The 18,418-nt window shown below is 41.9% G+C and overlaps 1 protein-coding gene across 9 annotated transcripts in view; it reads right to left on the reverse strand.

The window, feature by feature from the left end:
• The window catches only part of Ubr5 (ubiquitin protein ligase E3 component n-recognin 5), a 139,861-nt gene extending 122,141 nt beyond the window's left edge, over positions 1 to 17,720 (reverse strand). For 6 of the 9 annotated variants that reach the window (XM_074068953.1, XM_074068951.1, XM_074068957.1 and 3 more), the window contains exon 1: positions 16,962 to 17,038. In XM_074068953.1, the coding sequence (XP_073925054.1) occupies positions 16,962 to 17,023 (62 nt within the window). In that variant the 5' untranslated portion in view covers positions 17,024 to 17,038. Of the gene's footprint in view, positions 1 to 16,961; positions 17,039 to 17,413 lie in introns of those variants that run through there. The other 3 variants (XM_074068958.1, XM_074068956.1, XM_074068955.1) reach the window with 1 other exon arrangement.
• Positions 17,721 to 18,418: the final 698 nt, after the last annotated feature.

Below are 18,418 nucleotides of genomic sequence, written 5' to 3' on the forward strand. Positions count from 1 at the left end.
AACATTATCTCTAATGTAAAAAAGATTAACTAAAAATCTGTCCAGACTATGATTAAGTAAAGAAAAAGGCCATCTGATACAACATAATAGGCACTGTAACTTTTTAGTCATTTATTTATTTTGGCTTCCAGAAAATCTACTACTGTAAGTAATTAACACTCACTGGCACCATCTTTCCCATCCAGAAGCACTTACTCTTTCTCCTTTTAGTATTAGACCTTGAGAGGCTCCTATAAACTGTCTGCTCCCACATCCTCACCTGAGAGAACGCTCATTTTGATTAGAAACGGAAGAAACACCAAAAAAATGGCAATGGACATGCAAGATAAACACAGGGTCTTTTCACATTTACAATAGTTATTGCAATTTCATCACAATTCCATTAAGTAAAAAGCTGCAAAATACCAAGAAAAATAGCACGTATGGCTAACACCACTTTTAAAACTGACCACAAATAACATCAAAATACTACTTAGGTAAAGCTATGAATTAATAAGGCTTATTTAACCTCTTTTTTTTTTGGTGGTGCTGGGGATCAAATCCAGAGCCTCCCGCATGCTAGGCAAGTGCTCTTCCACTGAGTCACTCCTCCAAGCTCTATTTCTAACACACTTTACATGCAAACAGATGCCATCTTCATACTAATCACACTGGCAAGCTACACAATAACATCCCCACACAAATGATTTCTGGAACTCTCCTTTTAGAACCTTGCTGAGTTAAGATTTCTTTTGAATGCCACTACATACCCAATATCTAGTACAATGCCTGGCACACAGCAGACATGCAAGTGATAAAATAACTGTACACAGAAGCAGTAAAGCCTAATCATTTCAGGTCAAATGTATCTCTGAAAATAGAACACATTCGGTCCTAAAGCTGACTAATCAAATGGATGATGAAGCCAAGCAGTTCATCCAAAGCAAGTACTATTTCACAGGAAATATACTCTGACACTGAGCACAAAGTAATAACCTAGTCACTAGCCCACATTCCAATCTAAGTCTCAGAATACATCAAATGTTTCACATTTCCTAGATAATGCACCTAATCAACCACCAGACTGTCTGAGTAATACCAGTGATGTCAAAGAAACACATTGACATTGACTTCCCTTCTATTTATGGCGTAGATGCTTTTGGGGGCCTGTGTGATGTTAAACTGTTGAACTGTCAAGTTCAATACTATGTTCATTACTAATAACACTTTCACAAAATGCATTATTATGTATAATGCCATAAATGTCAAGCCTGCATTTGTTTTCAAATATATGGCATCAATCTTTTTGTGGTACCCAAATCTTTCTGCATAATTATACTTTACTATTATTAATTTAAAATCTTTCTTAATAGTGGCTCAAAAATTATAAATTCTTTGACACTACTCCCATCTTGGGACTTGCTTCTCAAGAGAATGAGCAGAAGTGATGCTCATAAAAAGGCAAGCCAGCCTGGCTCCTTTTTTGGACCTGTGAAACTCTTGAGCTGCCACATAAAAAAGTCTAGCTACATTGAAGCCTCCTTGCTGGAGGGGCCATGAAGACATATGGAGATTCCTGAAGAACTCCAGCAGCCCCAGAATCCAGCTGTTTGAGACTTCAGGGAAGAAGTCTTCTACAATTGCATAACAAACTCAAAATATGAACCATCTAGCTAAGCACTGTAAATCCCCAGAATAAATGTTTGCTGTTTTACCCATTGAGTTTAGAGTAATAAAAGATCAGAACGATGATCAAAGAGAGCCTCAGTATTTCCTTTTGCCTTGGTTCCATTGGTATATGAATAAAGCCTTAGTTATGCTGTTTCTTTGATAGCTTCCTTACTAGCTTCCTTTAATTGTACACTTGAAAAACAGGGCTGAGGGTGTAGCTCAGTGGTGAAGTGCTTGTCTAGTATACAAGAGACCATGGGCTCAATCCTCAGCACCACAAAAATAAATAATAATACACAAAAAGCAAAACTTTATATTAATTTACATTTGCAAAGTTTCTCACATATGTATTTTGAATTATCTTATTTATGAAGCTATTCACACATAAACTCATCTGAACAGTAAATTTCTGCTCAAAATAAAAACCAATCCTCACATAACATCAATGAAAAAGCCACCCACCTTCCATACCCTAGTAACTAACACAACACTGACATACAAACTCAACAATCACACCCGATAAGTAACATATACTACAGACCCTTCTCATTTCTTCATCCTCCCAGGCAAGAGACTGCACAAGGAAACAAAGGATGACAAGGCCAAAAAACCAACCAGTAATCTCAGCAACATGGGTCTCCAAACATCCCTGCAAGTCTAACTGAAGTGTACAACCTAGCCTACCACCTCCAAATCTTTTCAACTCAAGATGTTGCTGATCTTAGGATATTATCTTGTGATGCAATGTAGCCCAAAGCAAAACATTTGCAAAGTGATAATCTTGCAAAAGGTGCAAAATTTCATGAGGTCCAGAGAAAGCAGTAGAAGAATTCATCAAAACACACATACAGGGCTGGCAGAGTGGCTCAAGTGATAGAGTGCATGCCTAGCAAGCACAAGGCCTTAAGCTCAGACTCCAATGCCAGAAAAAAAAAAAATTACAGATGAAAACACACATATACACAACTGACAATCAAAAATATTACACACAGATCAATTACAAGTTAATGAAGCCAATGCCATGGTGTGCCTATAATTCCACCACTGGAGGCTGAGGCAGGATGTTCACTTGAGCTCAGTAGTTCAAGAGCAGTCTGGGCAACAGAACAGTATACAGTCTCCAAATAATTAATTAATCAATTAATATTTAATGACAATTGAAAACACAATGGTGCTTTGAAATAGAATAATTTGGATATTGAATGATTTCATGTGGCCTTTGGAAAAATACCAAGTATTTTAATACAAATGAATTAATGATAAAATTCAAATGAAACCAAATTCTGGTTTGAAAGCCCCATCATTATATACGGATTTTTTTTCCTTTTTGGCAGTACTGGGGTTTACACTCAGGGCCTTGTGTTTGCTATAGAGGGAGGCACTCTACCACTTGAAGCCATCACCCTCCCTCCCCATACAGACTTGCTGAGGCACTGAGGAAAGGTGAATATACTGAGTGATATAGGGAATTTTTATTAATTTTCTAAGGTGTAAGAATCGTACCATGGATGTACAGAAAAAGATCTATATGCAGGAGATATAAGCAGGTATATATAAAGATGAAGTTTCAGAATCATGGCAAGTATCAAACAGCAACAAGGTCATGTATTATACATGTATACTTTGAAAGTATGGCAAATGTTAAGTACTAATCTAGAAGGTAGACAACCAGAGAATTCACTGTTCATTCTTTCAAATTTTCTAAATGTTTCAAAAGTTTGGGTGTTTTTGTTTTTCTGAGACAGGGTCTCACTATGTGAGACTGAGACCTCAAACTCACAATCCTCCTGCCTCAGTCTCCCCAGTGCTACAGTACAGACATGCACCACCACACCTGGCTGGAAAGCCTTTGAAAAAAAGTAAGACTCAACCTCACCAAAAAATCCATAAACACACACAGCCCAAGATCTTTATTTAAGGAATGCCTCCTACATTTAATACAGAGTGGGCAAAAAGAGAGTCAAAAAAATCCACACACTTGATTCACTCTTTATTCTAAATATTAGCATGTAATTATGAGAAATAAATTTTATTAAAATATTTTGCTTATTTTTGAAGTCCAAATTTACTTAATAAAAATAACTACTAATATAAACAGACATTCAGAATACAAAGACAACAACAGGCCTGTCTGCAAAGTATGCACCTCTTAACTCTCCTGGATGGCAATCACAAGCTCAAATGAAAGGAAGGGCAAGTATAAAGAATGATACTAGGCCGGGCATGGTGGTACACACCTGTAATCTCAGACATTCAGGAGGCGGAGATTGGGAGGATCTCAATTCAAGGCCAGTTCCAGCAAAAAAAAGAGAAAAAAAAAAGTTAGCAACACCCCATCTTAACAAACTAGCCAGGCAAGGTGGTAATGCCTGCAATCCCAGCTACACAGGAGACATAGTTATGAGGATCACAGGCCTGCAAACACTGGAGACCTATCTGAACAATAACTAAAAGAGCAAAAAGGACTTGGGGTTTGACTCAAGTGGTAGAGCACTTGGCTAGCAAGAGCAAGGCCATAAGTTCAAACCCCAGTACTGCCCCCCAAAAAATCTATTTCCTATAAGAAGAAAAAAACTGTATTCTATTTTTTAATGCATGTGTATGGTACCATAGATTTAATACAAGGCCTTGTACATGTGAGGCAAATACTCTACCACTGAGTTATACTCTCAGCCTGAGAAAAAAAAGACTTGAGGGTAAAAAAAAAGGAATGGCCCTGGGAGCTTGCTGGGATCAGTGGTAGAGCACTTGCCTAGCAAGCTCCAGGCTCTGGATTCCATCCCCAGCCTGCAAATTAAAAATAAATAAATAAATAAATTCTAAAGAAAGTAATCACTCTGGGCTGGGGGTGTGTGGCTCATTGGTACAGTATTTGCCTAGCATTCATGAGGATCTGGGTTCGATTCACGGTGTTGCAAAAATAAGAATAAGAATAATCGCACATAATCCAAAAGCAAGAATGTTGTCATTTTATTTTGGCACTAGTGAAACTAACATTGCTAATAAAATTTTTAATCCTTTTGCACATTTTTATTTTTTTCAATGGTAAACTGGTCCATCAGCTGGATTTATGCTGTTTCCATCAACAGTAAGGCAGCTGAACTGATCCAACCTTCCAACTTGTTTGTCCTCATTAACACAAATAGTAAACACTACCAACTTGGATAAACAGAGGTGAGGGATGCTATTTGTAGCCACGAAATCAAGCAAGGTGCCTAAATGGAGACAAAACTGACCCCAGAGTGTACTGGATCACTTACTCTGTGTGTACAGCTGGATTAATCAGTTACAGGAAACCTAACACCTGGCACACCAAATTTACTTTATTATGATAGTACAAGGGTCATCACTGAAGGTAGTTAGTTAACAGTTTTCTACAAGAAAACTATTCAACTGATTTAAATCTATGCACTCACCCTAAGCATTCTGGGCTGCTTTTAGCTGCTCTGACTCACTGCACTCGCCCACCGCAGGGTCTGCACACATGCTGTCCTTTCTGCCTGTAAGTCCCTTCCAGTTCTTAATATCCCACCCTGTGGACTTACTACCTATTCACTACTTTCTGGTTTTCTATGATTGTGTTAGCATATAATAGCTGTATAGGGGATCACATTGTGATATTTACATATGCCTCACCACTTCTGAAAGTTCTTCAAGTAAGCTCTCCCCTTTCTTTCCCAAGACTAGGCTGGTGCCTCTATGAAGAATCCTGATCATCACTTTCCTGGTACTTTCCTGGCCCTATAAACATCTATTCTTTCCCAAGGACTAACTAAGCTCTACCATTGCCCAGCAGAGTTGAGGAGGCCACCAGGTCAGGTCAATCCTCCCTGGACACGATGCACTAGTGAAAAGAAAGACTGCAAAAGGTCAAAGATCCCTTCTTCCCTACTTGACAACTCCCAATCTACATGCCTCCAGCATGAACCCAAAGCATTGCAATTAAACAACCTGCTTTCACATCGTGATAAATCAAGTACCATTTGCAAACAAACCATACATGTTTTTCTCTCATTGTGGAAGACAGACCCAATACAGATAGAAGCATTATCATATATACATAGAAACATACAGAGAATATGCTTCCCTTAGAGGAGACTAAAGGAGGAGGATCCAGAAAAAAAGAATGGTAAGAGTGAATAACACTGAAATAATCACATCTATACTAAGAACAAGACACAACAAAATGCACTGAAAACTATCAAACAATGCAGGGTAGGGGGGGAAAGGTAAGGAAGAGTAGTGAAGGGGGTTGGACCGATTTAAGCACAACAAATTTACAGGTAAAATAATCAAGGCAAAATCCCCACTGAACAACAAACACACACTTCAACAATGAAGGACAGGAATAAACAGGTCACATTAAGGGGAGGGTACTAACGGAAGGGAAGGTAAATGAAGAGGGTAAATATGGTTGGATACTTTCTACACATACATGAATATAGAACACTGAAAACTGGATGAGGTCACTTTAAGAAAAAGAATGGGGGAGGAGGGAGAATAATGTGGGGATGAGCCAACTCACGGTCTAATATACAATATACATATATAAGAAAATGTCACATGAAACCCCTTTATACTAATAAAAATGATTTAAAAAAAAACATTGTCTATATGTAAACTGTCCTCATACTATGTAAGAGCTCTGAACTATTGAAACTCTGATTGGGCTGATGGAGTGGCTCAAGTGGTAAATTGTCTGCCTAGCAAGCACAAGGCCTTGAGCTCAAATCCCATATGGCAAACAATTAAAAAATAAAGATGGCTGTTAACAATTCTGATTATTAGTATCAAATATAGGCACCTGTGATGAACCTCTCATTGCTGACAATACCTTCAATGTCTACAAACCAAAATTCATGAGGCTGAAGAGAACTGAAGAAGAAATACCAGTCTTTACTCCCTGCAACCATGTTTTCAAACATTCCTAAACACATTCAACTACTGCAGCCTTCCTTCCTATCATTTATATATTATCTATGGGCACTTAGTTCTTTATTTACATGTGTGTCTCCCCACCAAACTTAAAGCTCCATGAGAGCAGAGGCCATCATCTCTGTATCCCAGTGAATACAACTTAGTTGCCAAAACATGTGTTTAACTGAGTAAAAGAGTAAAATGTCTTCTTTTTTTTTTTTGCAGTACTGGAGTTTGAACTCAGGGTCTACACCTTAAGCCACTCCACCAGCCCTTTTCTGTGAAGGGTTTTTCAAGATAGGGTCTCTTGAACTATTTGCCTAGGCTGGCTTTGAACCACCATCCTCCTGATCTCTGCCTCCTCAGTAGCTAGGATTACAGGCATGAGCCACCGGTGCCCAACATGGTTTATTGTTTTTCTTTTTTTTTTTTTAAATCAACAGAAGGAGAAGAAATTATGAGCAACCAAGCACAGTTCTTTCCCTCTGAGCTATTCTACCAAAAAAATATTTTCACAGAAACAGGAATGGGGGGAAAAAAAGATGATCTTTTTATAGTTAATTTTCACTAATGAGTTTTATTACCATTTATTCAAAGTCACAAGGTCATGCAGCCAGTGTCAAGATACAAAAACAAATCCCCAATCTTGCTTATTCCAATTTGTTTTCTATCTACTACATCAAACACAAACTGATTAAAATATAATCACTGTACATGCTATCAATTTAAAATCACCATCTAAAACCACCTCTGAATTCATTCTCATTGATACTATGTTAGGAGAAATAATTCTTGAAAATGTGTATGGGGAAAAAATGTACATTTTTATCTCTGGTACTTTGACAAGGATGCCAAAAAATCACCTGGCATAATTAAGAATGTCACCATCTGAGAAACTGGGTGATGGATACATGGACCTCCTAATATCTTTGCAAGTTCTTATCACTCTGTAATTGTTTGAAAATCAAGTAAGAAAAACAAGGCACAGCACAACCACCAGCAGCCACTCCCTGAACCCACCAATCTGTAATGTCACTCTTCTCTAAAATTTCTCAGTGAGCCAGAAAAAATTCCCAACACTTTTCAACCAAAAGTTCCAGGGAGGGCAAGTGCGGCAAGTGAAACAGCAGCCACCCCTGGCTGTGCACCATGTTTGCACACGAGGGAAAAGCACACAGCATTGGTGAGCAAGGAAAACTGATCTATGCTGCTCTCAAAGTCTGTGCAGGCAACACCACAGCAAATGTTTACATAGGCCAAACTCGACTACCTCTTTTACCAGTCTTCCATAATTTGCTACTGGTCTGTAGACTGTTAAGTTTTTCAAAGGTACCCTTTCAGAATCTTATAGTTCTGGAGAGGGGCTAGTATCTATGTAACTTAACCTGAATCTTTTTAATTTCATAACTTCATGGTAAAACAAAAAAGTTAACAAACTACTGCAAATAACTTCCTCACATTCTTTGGAGGGGGTTGTTTTGTTGTTTTTGTAGTACTGGGGTTTGAACTCATGACCTCAGCACTTGCTAGGGAGGCACTCTCATGTGCGCATGTACAGCACAGACAGATACAAACGCACAATCAAAGAGAGCAGGAAAATACCTTGTTCTTAAAACAGGCAGCTAGGAACATGTAATGTAAAAGGGTAAGGGAAGCTAGGAGCAGTAAAGAACTGGCAATTGGTCTTGCTTGCTGTCAATTTACCTACTTACACTCTTTTTTTGCAGTGCTGGGAATAAACACTCTACCACCAGCCAGACTAACTAATTTGAAGACAAAAGGAGAATGGGTAAGCGCTTTTTATGTGGTGGTCTTCAAGTGTTGGTTGTCCCAGTGATGATGGTCCACCCAGACACCACAGGAAGTACTGCTTTAAATCAAGGAATCTCTTAACTAGAAAAGCTCACCATAGTACGTGACTTTACTATAATCTGGCTAGGTTATGCTACTCCTATAAAATATTCTTGTCAGAAAAAAATTTCCAGAGCTGGAAGCAAAGCTCAAGTGGCAGAGCGCCTAGCAAGTGCAAAGTCCTGAATCTAACCTCAATACCACAAAAATTAAAATAAAAAACTTTCCATTTAAAAAAAAAAATTTAAGGAACCAGGGTCATAGCTCGATAGTAGTGCGTATACTTCAGAGGCACAAGGCCCAGCACCAAAAATCAAACAAATAAAACATATCATGCCTCCCCACACTATCACCTCTCAAAAAACATCCTAGAGAGGAGGGTATGGTAGCATACACACCTGTAATTCCACCTCTTGGAAGACTGAGGCAAAAGAATCATGAGTTTTAGGCCAGTATGGACTGTGTAGCAAGACCTTCCCCAGTAAAGGTATGTCCTAGAATTTACTAAAGTTCACAGCAACTGAAAAAGCTTTTCGCATTTCCAAGGAGTGCTCTGAGGAGTAAAGAAGCCATAGAGAAGGAAAAAAACTCAGTATTACTAACTGCCACTCAAAAGCACTCTGAAACCAGAAATATTCTGGATGCATGGGGGTAGCTGTTAACTATGCCCTGACTCCCATCTCTAGTTGTAAATGCTGTAAGTACTCTTCATGAGGTCTCAGAAGTCACAGGAAAGTGAGCAGTAGCCAACATCATCAGCCCATGGGTCATCTCTGACCTTAGAGAAGACACTCTTCCAGGTTCTGCAACCCCCTGCAGTGACAAAATCCTAACAGGAAATCTCAGGAGTCTGCGGAAGCTATATGGATTCATCCTCCTGCTGTCAACTACGTAGGCAAAGTAAAAGTACTTCCTATACATTCCCAAAGAACAACCAAAGAAAAGGTCCCTCTGTTAATAACACCAAAGTACCTCTTCCTTCTCAATTACTCTAAGGATACAGAACAGCTGATGGAACAACTTACGGAAAACAATGGGTTTCTTGGTAGTGTGTGCCCAACCATGTACAAGATCATCCCCAGCACCAAAACACTAAGAGAGAATCAATGTTTAAACCAGAGTTGCCCACAAGTGAGACTGATTGGTGCTCCCTTTAAATACGTAAGATGGGTGTTCTAGATGCTGGTAATGACACAGTGCAATAACTGGACAAGTTCAAATTACTTGGGGTGCTTTTTGTTTTTCTTTTTTGAAGAGACAGGTTCTCACTATATATCCCAGGTTGCCCTCAAAATCGCAATCCTCCTGCCTCAGCCAAACAAATGCTTTGTTACACCTGACTCAGATTACTTTTAGACAAAAAAACAAAGCCAGTACTATAACATAAGAGAATCATTAACTGCACAAATCCAATACCCTTCTTGTCAAAGCCTTTTATACAAACCGTTTTCACTGTTTACATATTTAAAATAATCCTACCATATTATCTGTTTTCTTAACTTTCTCCATCAAATTCACTTCCTAAATTCAAATTTAGCTTTGTTGTCAGCTTATGCAATACATCCCTCCACTTTTCACATCACAGCACACCGGCTATCACAAACAAATTTCCACCATGCCCCTGAGTATTGCACTCGTGAACCATCTCAGAACTCCAGGGTGCCTGTAAGTTAGACCTGGTTTTTGAGCTCAGGTGAAGACCTACAAACAGTTCATGGCCTGAATACAAAAACAATACGTTCATGCTGGAGCAGAGCCAATTTCATGAAATGGCAGGTTATTAACACTTTTTCTCCTATACTACAAAAATATAGCCTCATCTAATGGGGAAGAAAAAAACCTACTGGTTCACTCATTATAGTGTTTGGTAGATTTGACACTATTACAATCTTTGTAACAAGCAATCTGGAATACAATCATTACATTTAATAGAATTTTAAAATATCTCTTTATAATCCTCAAATATTAATATATAATTCTTAATTAACATGAAAATTTGTTGTCAAAAATCTAATTTTTTACTGAGTAGCTTTCTCCTATGAAAAATATTATAACAAAATCCAGAAAAATTTCATGTAAATAAAATTATGCACACTATGAACTATATAAAAACAAAAATATCCAGGTATAGGGCTGGGATGTAGCTCAGTGGTAGAGGGCTTGCCTATCATCTGTGCCTTAGAATCTATCCCAGCACCCCCCCCCAAAAAAAAATCCATGTGTAGAAGAATAAAGACAGCACAACCAGGCCATGGGTTTGATCCCCAGCACCACAAAAACAAAAAATCTGGAAAGTCATAAAATGCTAACAGTGACAGAACTTTTTTTTTTTTTTTGAGATTCTGTATTTTCCAGATTTTCTATTTGAATTTTTTTTATATAACAAGGGACTCTTTAAGAAAATAAAAACTGGGTGGTGGAGAGGTGGCACTTTACACATGAAAGTAAATCTAAAAATGATAAAATAAAAGAAGAAATAAGGTAAAATAAAAACTAGAGCTGATGGAGTGGTTCAAATGGCAGAGCACTTGTCTAGCAAACAAACACAAGGCCCTAAGTACCACCAAAAAATAAAAACGGCAATAGCAGGGAATGAAAACAACACAAATTTCATCAACTAGGAACAACTGGAGGGCTGGAGGTATGGCTCAAGTGATGAGTGCCTGCTTTAATCATGAAGTCCTGAGTTCAAACTCCAGTCCCTCCCCCCCCAAAAAAAAACACCAAAAATAAATCAACTCATAACCACAACAAGCCAGGAGGAAAATCATCTGATCAGAATGCCAAGGCATCAAAATGACAGAAACACATGTGAAAACTAGAGTCTTCCTCTTAATTAGATGTATTATAAAACAGGGGAAAAGATATTAAGTACATCCTCCTGCAACATGAAATTGCTCCCTTCAACGTGCCCTATAAGATGCACTTAAGTGTAATATGACACAGTCTTCAGTGATTAAATCTTCCCTTAGAGACTATTTCCTACATAAACAAGTTGTTAGGGAAAAAAAATCCTGGCCTTTCCTAATTCTAACGGATTATTCCTAGTTACACTCTTGCGTACCATGTACCACGCAAGTACCACATAATTTCCTTCCCAAATGTCTGTTTACTCGTAGGTCTATGATTTAGTCACTGACTTCATGATTTGTAAAGCTGATCTGCCCTTGTTTGCTTTGATTTTCAATCTTTTGCTGAGATATTTTGTAGCATATGTAATCTTTCCACAGCATCTTCCTTTAATCAGTTTATTAAGCATGACTGCACTTTTCTAGTACAGCATTTCTAGCAGTGTTTTTAGATAACAATCCCTATAATCAAACAGTGAGATTTCCCACTGCTTATATGATGCTCTATTACACACAACCTGAGACTTTGGTGGGGTTTTCTGGTTTATGTGTTTTGGTTTGGGGGACTTTAGGTAGTTGTTGTTGGTATGGGTACAGCCCACTGAAATTGCAGGCAGTTTTTTGTTGTTGTTGTTGCTATTTTTTTGCGGTACTGGGGTTTGTACTGAGGGCCTACACCTTGAGCCACTTCACCAGTCCTTTTTTGTAATAGGATCTCACAAACTATTTGCTCAAGCTGGCGTCGAACCTGATCCTCCTGATCTCTGTTAGCTAGGATTACAGGCATCCAGCTAGCTTTAATTTTTATAGCTTCTACCCACCACAACTTCTGTTCTGCTCAATGTAATCACTGGAATGCCTTCTGACTCCTACTGAGGGGCAAGGGTATGTCTAATTCTTCAAAATCAACGGTTTCTAAGAAAAGTAATGAACTCTTAATAAATGCCCTGCTCTGTGCGACCAACCACACTTCCTGTCAATGCTCTCCTGTGATGAGGGCATCCTGTGATGAGGGCATCCTGTGATGATGACACCTGCATTGTCCAATATGCAGTGAATAGCCAGGGCACTTGAAATGTTTCTATTTACTGAGGAACTGACTGAAAATTTTATCTTATTTTAATTAACTTTAAATAGTCATGTTTTGAGACTAACAAGAACTTAATGTTGTTTGAAATGTTCTTCATAAAAATCCTTCATAAAAGGATTTCTAGTCAGGCACTGATGGCTCACCCCTGTAATCCATGCTACTCAGGAAGTAGTGATCAGAGGACCCTGGTTCAAAGCCGGACCCAGGCAAACAGTTCAACAAACCCTATCTTGAAAATACCCAATACAAAAAACGGCTGGCGGAGCAGCTCTACCACTTATGGAGCACCTGCCTGGCAAGCATGAAGCCCTGAGTTCAAACTCAGTACCACCAAATCTTTTCCATTTACTTTTACATCTACACTCACCAAAGATAATCTAGACCAGGTTTCTCAACCTTAACACAAGTGATATTCTGGGAAAGATAATTCTATGTCATGGGGAGCTGTCCTGTGCATAACAGGGTATTTGATAGCATCTCTGGCCTCTATCCACTAGAGGCCACCAGTAAAACTCCAGCTGTGACAAAAAAAATGTATCCTGCAGAATGGGTATACACACCTGTAATCCCAGAACCTGGAGGCTAAAGCAGAAAGATCAAGAGTTGGAGGTCAGCCAGGTGCCAGTGGCTCACGCCTGTAATCCTAGCTACTCAGGAGGCAGAGATCAGGAGAACTACATCTCAGAAAAAAAACCATCACAAAAAAAGGCTGATGGAGTGGGTCAAGGTGTAGGCCCTCAGTACAAACCCCAGTACCACAAAAAAAAAAAAAAAAAAAAGAGAGAGTTGCAGGCCAGCCTGCGCTACTAGTAAGAGCCTGTCTCAAAACAACAGCAACAAAAAGTGTCCAGGTTATAGGTAGAGTTCGGCAGTAAAGTTAATGAGTGCACACATACTTAGCAAGCCTGAGGCCTTGGGTTCAATCCTCAGCAACCCCCCCCCCGCCCCGCCCAACAAAACGAAGCCTCAGATATGGCTAAATATCCCTGGAGGTCAGTGGAGAATTACAAATTTAGGACTAAGAGTCTACAGTCTTCACTCAATGCTATGAATATTCTAGGACAAGTTCTCTGAGTTCCTTCTTTTCTCCTTGGAAACCAGACCAGGCAGCACATCAAAGCAGTTAAAAGTTTAAAAAAAAAAGGCAGTTAAAAGTAACTATCTTTTTCATAACATATATGATTTGTTGGGGGGGTGGGGGAGGAGGCTGGGCTTTGAACTCAGGACTTCATACTTGAAAAGCAGGTATTCTACCACTTGAGCCACACCTCCAGTCCACTCTGCTCTGGTTACTTTGGAGATGGGCCTGAGCTGGCCTCAAATAGCCATCCTCCTGATTTCAGCCTCCCAAGTAGCTAAGATTACAGACATGAGCCACTGCAGCCCAGTTCTCTTCATAACATTTTCCACAGAATTCACATAATAATAGTTATGTTTTCCATTTGCTATCTCAACTATTCCTCCCAGACCCTACTATGCCTAATTTAGAGCTTGAGGTGGGAGGAAGGAGCAGAAAGGGAGGTCCCAAGAGGTTAAGCAACCTACCTACTGGTTTCAAACTCCTGTCTGTACGATCGTAGCTTGTAGCCTTACAATATTCTAAAGGGGAAACCAATTAGGAAAAAAAACCTTTTGATATGACAATCAAGACTGCTTATGACTGTGCAACACATTACAACGTCAAAGGCAAATCTCACAGGAAAATTACACATATAGACAAAAAATGAGAAATGGTTTGTATTGAAACCAACCCTAATCCTGAGGAGTAATTTGGGTACAAGCCATGCCATGCCCACAACACCCTACAAAGGCTTCTCCTAACCTCAGTACTAGGAAAGGTTAAGTGGGTGAGCCAACAAATGGCAAAAAGCAATCTGGAGCTCTGGAGGAAGGAGTTGAGGGGAAGAGGAAATCAAAACACTAAGAAAGGTGACTGACTGCTCTATAGCTGAGATGCCCAAGACAGTAGAGGTATCCCGGAATACAGTCCCTGTGAACAGTGAAGAGATTCCTGGATTTACTTAAAAAAAAAAGGGGGGTGGGTGGTGTCAGAAGAGACATCCCATGGATCTCAGCTGTCTGTCATCGCTCTACTGCTCAGCTGCATAAATTCTAAAAACCTCTGCATCTACTTCAGCTCATTAGGGGAGAACATGACTTCTCAGGCACCTTCCAGGTAAGGGTGAAAGGCACTTCCAAACCTTCTCTCAATCTCAACAGGCAGAACCATGTTCTTGGTATAGTTCTGCTTTTTTTCTGAGACAGTAGTAAGCAGGAACATAGTACTAATTCAAAAAATTCATCACAAAGAAAGTTGAAATGTCATAAAACAAAATATATTTGGAGAAGAAAACAGTGATGTTCTCAGGCCCAAAAATTTCTTTTTCTTTCTTGGCTTGAACCCAGGACCTCATGCATGCGAGGCAAATATCAAAAGTTTAACTAAGCAATTTACTTGCAGTACCATACTAATCGTCTAATCTTACTGCTTTTGGTGTAAAATACAAAGTCTACCTATTTATACTTTTTCCTCCAAGACTATCATCCATTAGACTCTCACAGACATTTCTCACATGAAAATGAAACCATGGTTAAACACACTCTTCTCGTCCCAAAGCTTACACTTTGGAATACTTGGAAAAATTTTTATCTGAAAATGAAAAAAAAAATCCTGGGATGCTTGTTTCATTTAATTAAAAAGTTCCAGAGAAGCAATCTTTATTGGTAAGTTTTCTCAAGCAATACGTTGGACCTATTTTCTTTGCCACAAGGTATACAAAGAGGGTCTTTCCTTCTGAAGGGCAAACACAGAATAGCTTGTCACGAAATCAACTACTTGCAAACTTAGGGTGCCCTAACTGTCTCAAATGCAGCTTTCACAACTAGACACAACCGCAAGTCACTAAAATATTACCTACAGCACCTTCCTATTCTCTGGACTGTCTGCCACCTTAATGCAACACATAACTCAAATCCACTTATTTTTCCTTACTGCATGATACAACTCACAATGTTCTAAATATTAATATTGTATATTGACACTAGACAACTCAAAAACAAAACTGGTCACTTGTTTATACTAGAAATGAAAAAAAGTGGTTTTTAAAAAGGTTTATTCCCAGTAAATTCTTCAAACAACTGAAGCAAAGGAATACTAAAAAGCGAAAGTGCCCATCACAATTGCAAAATAGGCATGCACAGTCAATTCAGAAGGCTGGACAGGGTTTTTGGTACATGAAGTTAAGATTAATATAGAAAACATGCCCTATTTCTTCCTGGTGCAACATTCTAAGTTACTTGACAAACACTATCAACATGCTTCTGTCTGTCAGAGCTATCTTCACTACTAGCCTGGTTCTAAGATTCACATTTTAAGCTGAAAAAAATGATTTCTAATGAAATAGAGTGAGGATCACAAAATAAAATGTTAAATAGCTTAAAAGTTTATTTCAATGTTTACAGGAGCTACGTGACAACTTCCAAATAGTTAATATTTTCAAAAAAGTATTTCAAGTTTCACAAACATGTATTTAACAATATGGCTACAGTAAAGATTAAGCATATCTGAACCTGATGTCAGAAACTACACTGCCAGCTCCAGATTTAAAAGCTGCCTGCACCACCTGAGGAGGTTATAGACACCCAGAAACAGGCCAATAGCTTAGCAAGTTAGGCCTCTTCCTTTCCCGGAGAAGCGCATGACAAACAGCGCGTCACGAAACTTAAAGTCACCCGGTCACTTAGCAAAAATTACACCTAATTCCTAAACTTACGACCAGATGGCCTTCTACGCTCAAGAAACAGAGAGAGCGGGGAAGTATTAGTAGCGAGGGAGGCTTAAAATGACCCCACTTCCTGACCTGTAAACATTTGGCCCATCATTATATCTGAGTCCTAGATTCTAAGACACGCTTTAATGGAGGCCTCCCTCAGCCTCCTCTGAGGCTCTGTTTTGCAACAGTGAAGGAACTTTTCCTGCTTTATCTCAGCTCCCTGAGAGCATGTGGCCCTCCAATTCAATATCCTAAACTGGCAAGGGACGGTGCCGAGGAAGAGGAGGAATCCAAACCAAAACAGCCTTATAAAAGACAAAAAAAAATTTTTAATCAAAATTCCTCCTCCGCCCATAGCAAGCCCAACCCAGAAATTTACAGCGTGTTAAGAAAAGCAGCATTGCGAACTGCAAACATAAGAGTTTTCCTTTGACACTCTACGCACGGTTTTCAGCTGTCAAATTACAACTCAGGAAAACACTATCATTAGAATAAAAAAGGAAACAAAAAAGCTTGCACCACGGGAGCCCGAGAGCAGGAGCTGCCAGCCCCATTTCAGAGGAAAGAGAGCAAAGGGAATCCAATCCACTTCCCCACCCCCGCCTGAATTAATCCCCTCCCGGGGCAGGCAAACCTCACAGCAGGGGCTCAAATTTAATAATAATAACAATAATCATGGCGCTTCCTCCCTCTCTCCCTCCCCCTCCCTCCCACCCCAGGATCTGCCGGGAATCGCCCCCGCCCCACCCCCCGGGATCCCGAGGCCTGGCAGGTCCAGACTTCCCCACCGGACACAGCTCGCGGGCCCCGGGCGAGCCAGGCTCAGCTTACCGAGGCCCCTTGCCCCGCTTCTCTTCCCTCTCTTTTTTACCTCCACCATCCCCCATCCGCATTGTCTGTCTCAATTCAACTTTGACTAATATGGATTCCTCCAGCATGGGCCGGGCGGAATAATTACAGCCCCCCCCCCCCACCCATCTCCGCCGAGTTCAACGCGGATCCTCGCGGGAAGGTGGGGGGGAGGAGATTTGCACCGCGCTCTCCCGTCTACACCGCGGGGCCCCGTCTACACCGCTCCCCCCCCCCACACCCGCGGCCCTTAGCCCCTGGGACAAGAAGTTTGCCCCGAAAAGGACCTTGAAAAGGGCAGTAAGGACCCCCACCCCACCCAGCCGGCGCGTAAACACGGCCGCCAACCCCAGCAGGCCCGTGGGGGAAGGGGAGGGCGGCAGGGCACCCCCTCCCCCGCGGAGCGCCCGCCTGCCCGCCGCCGGCCCTAGTACCTGTCATTGAGCTGGTCCTCGGTGCCGGGCAGCGGGTGAACCACGAAATGGATGGACGTCATGGTGCTTCCTCCTCGTCCTCCTCCCGAGGACGGTCCCCTCCCGCTCTCGCCCGTCCCTCCCGAGTCCCTTCCCCTCCCCAAAGCCCAGGGCCGCTGCCTCCTCCTCTCCTAGTCCCCAAATGGAGGGAAGCGAATACGCAGAGGCCGCCGCCACCGCCTCCCTGCCGGGCGTGTGTCCGCGGCCCGGCGGTCTGGCGGGGCAGGCAGGCGGACGGATCAACGCGCCACCCGCTCGGCCGGCCACAGCGCGCAGGGGCGCGAGGCTGGCGCCGGGACCCGGGCGCGCCGCCGCCAGCGGCAGCTGAGCGACGGGAGAGGACAACGCGGAGGGAGGCGCGGGGAGGGTGGCGGGTCGGGGTGGTCCCGGCGGCGGACGGGTCGGACTAGGGGAGGGAGGGAGGGAGAGGAGCCTGCACCGCACGTCACTGGCGAGGAGCCGCCGCCGCCGTCGCCAGCACGGCCGCCGCCATCTTCACTTCTGCCCCAGTTTCTCCGTCTCGCAGGCTCCGCGCCGGAGCGGCGGGGGAGGGGCGGACGGGAGGAGAGGCGGAGGGAGGAGACCGGCAGGCGGGGGCACGGCCGCGAGGGGCGGGGCTCCGCGAAACGGGCGGCAAGGCACATGCGATTGGGCGGCTTAACGTTGTCGAGCCACGACGCTGTAAGGCGCGCGCCGATTGGCGCGCTCGGCTCCCGAGCCCAGCCCTCCCCGGGGGCGGGGCGTCTCGGAGTGAGTGTTCCGGAGAGCACGTGTTAGGCAGGAGGAGGCGGAGGGCTTAGCAGCTCGGGCGGGGCAGTCCGGGAGGGAGCACGCGCGTGTGTCCCCGAGGAGTGGAGAAGAGTGGGGGATTCTGCGCTACTCGCTCTTGTTTCCCTGGAGCAGCCCTAATTATTTCGTGGTCCCGGGGGGTTTTTTTGTTTTTTCTCGTCCTTCATTCCGCAGTTG

This window comes from Castor canadensis, chromosome 3 (genome assembly GCF_047511655.1).
Source record: "Castor canadensis chromosome 3, mCasCan1.hap1v2, whole genome shotgun sequence".
NCBI lineage: Eukaryota > Metazoa > Chordata > Mammalia > Rodentia > Castoridae > Castor > Castor canadensis.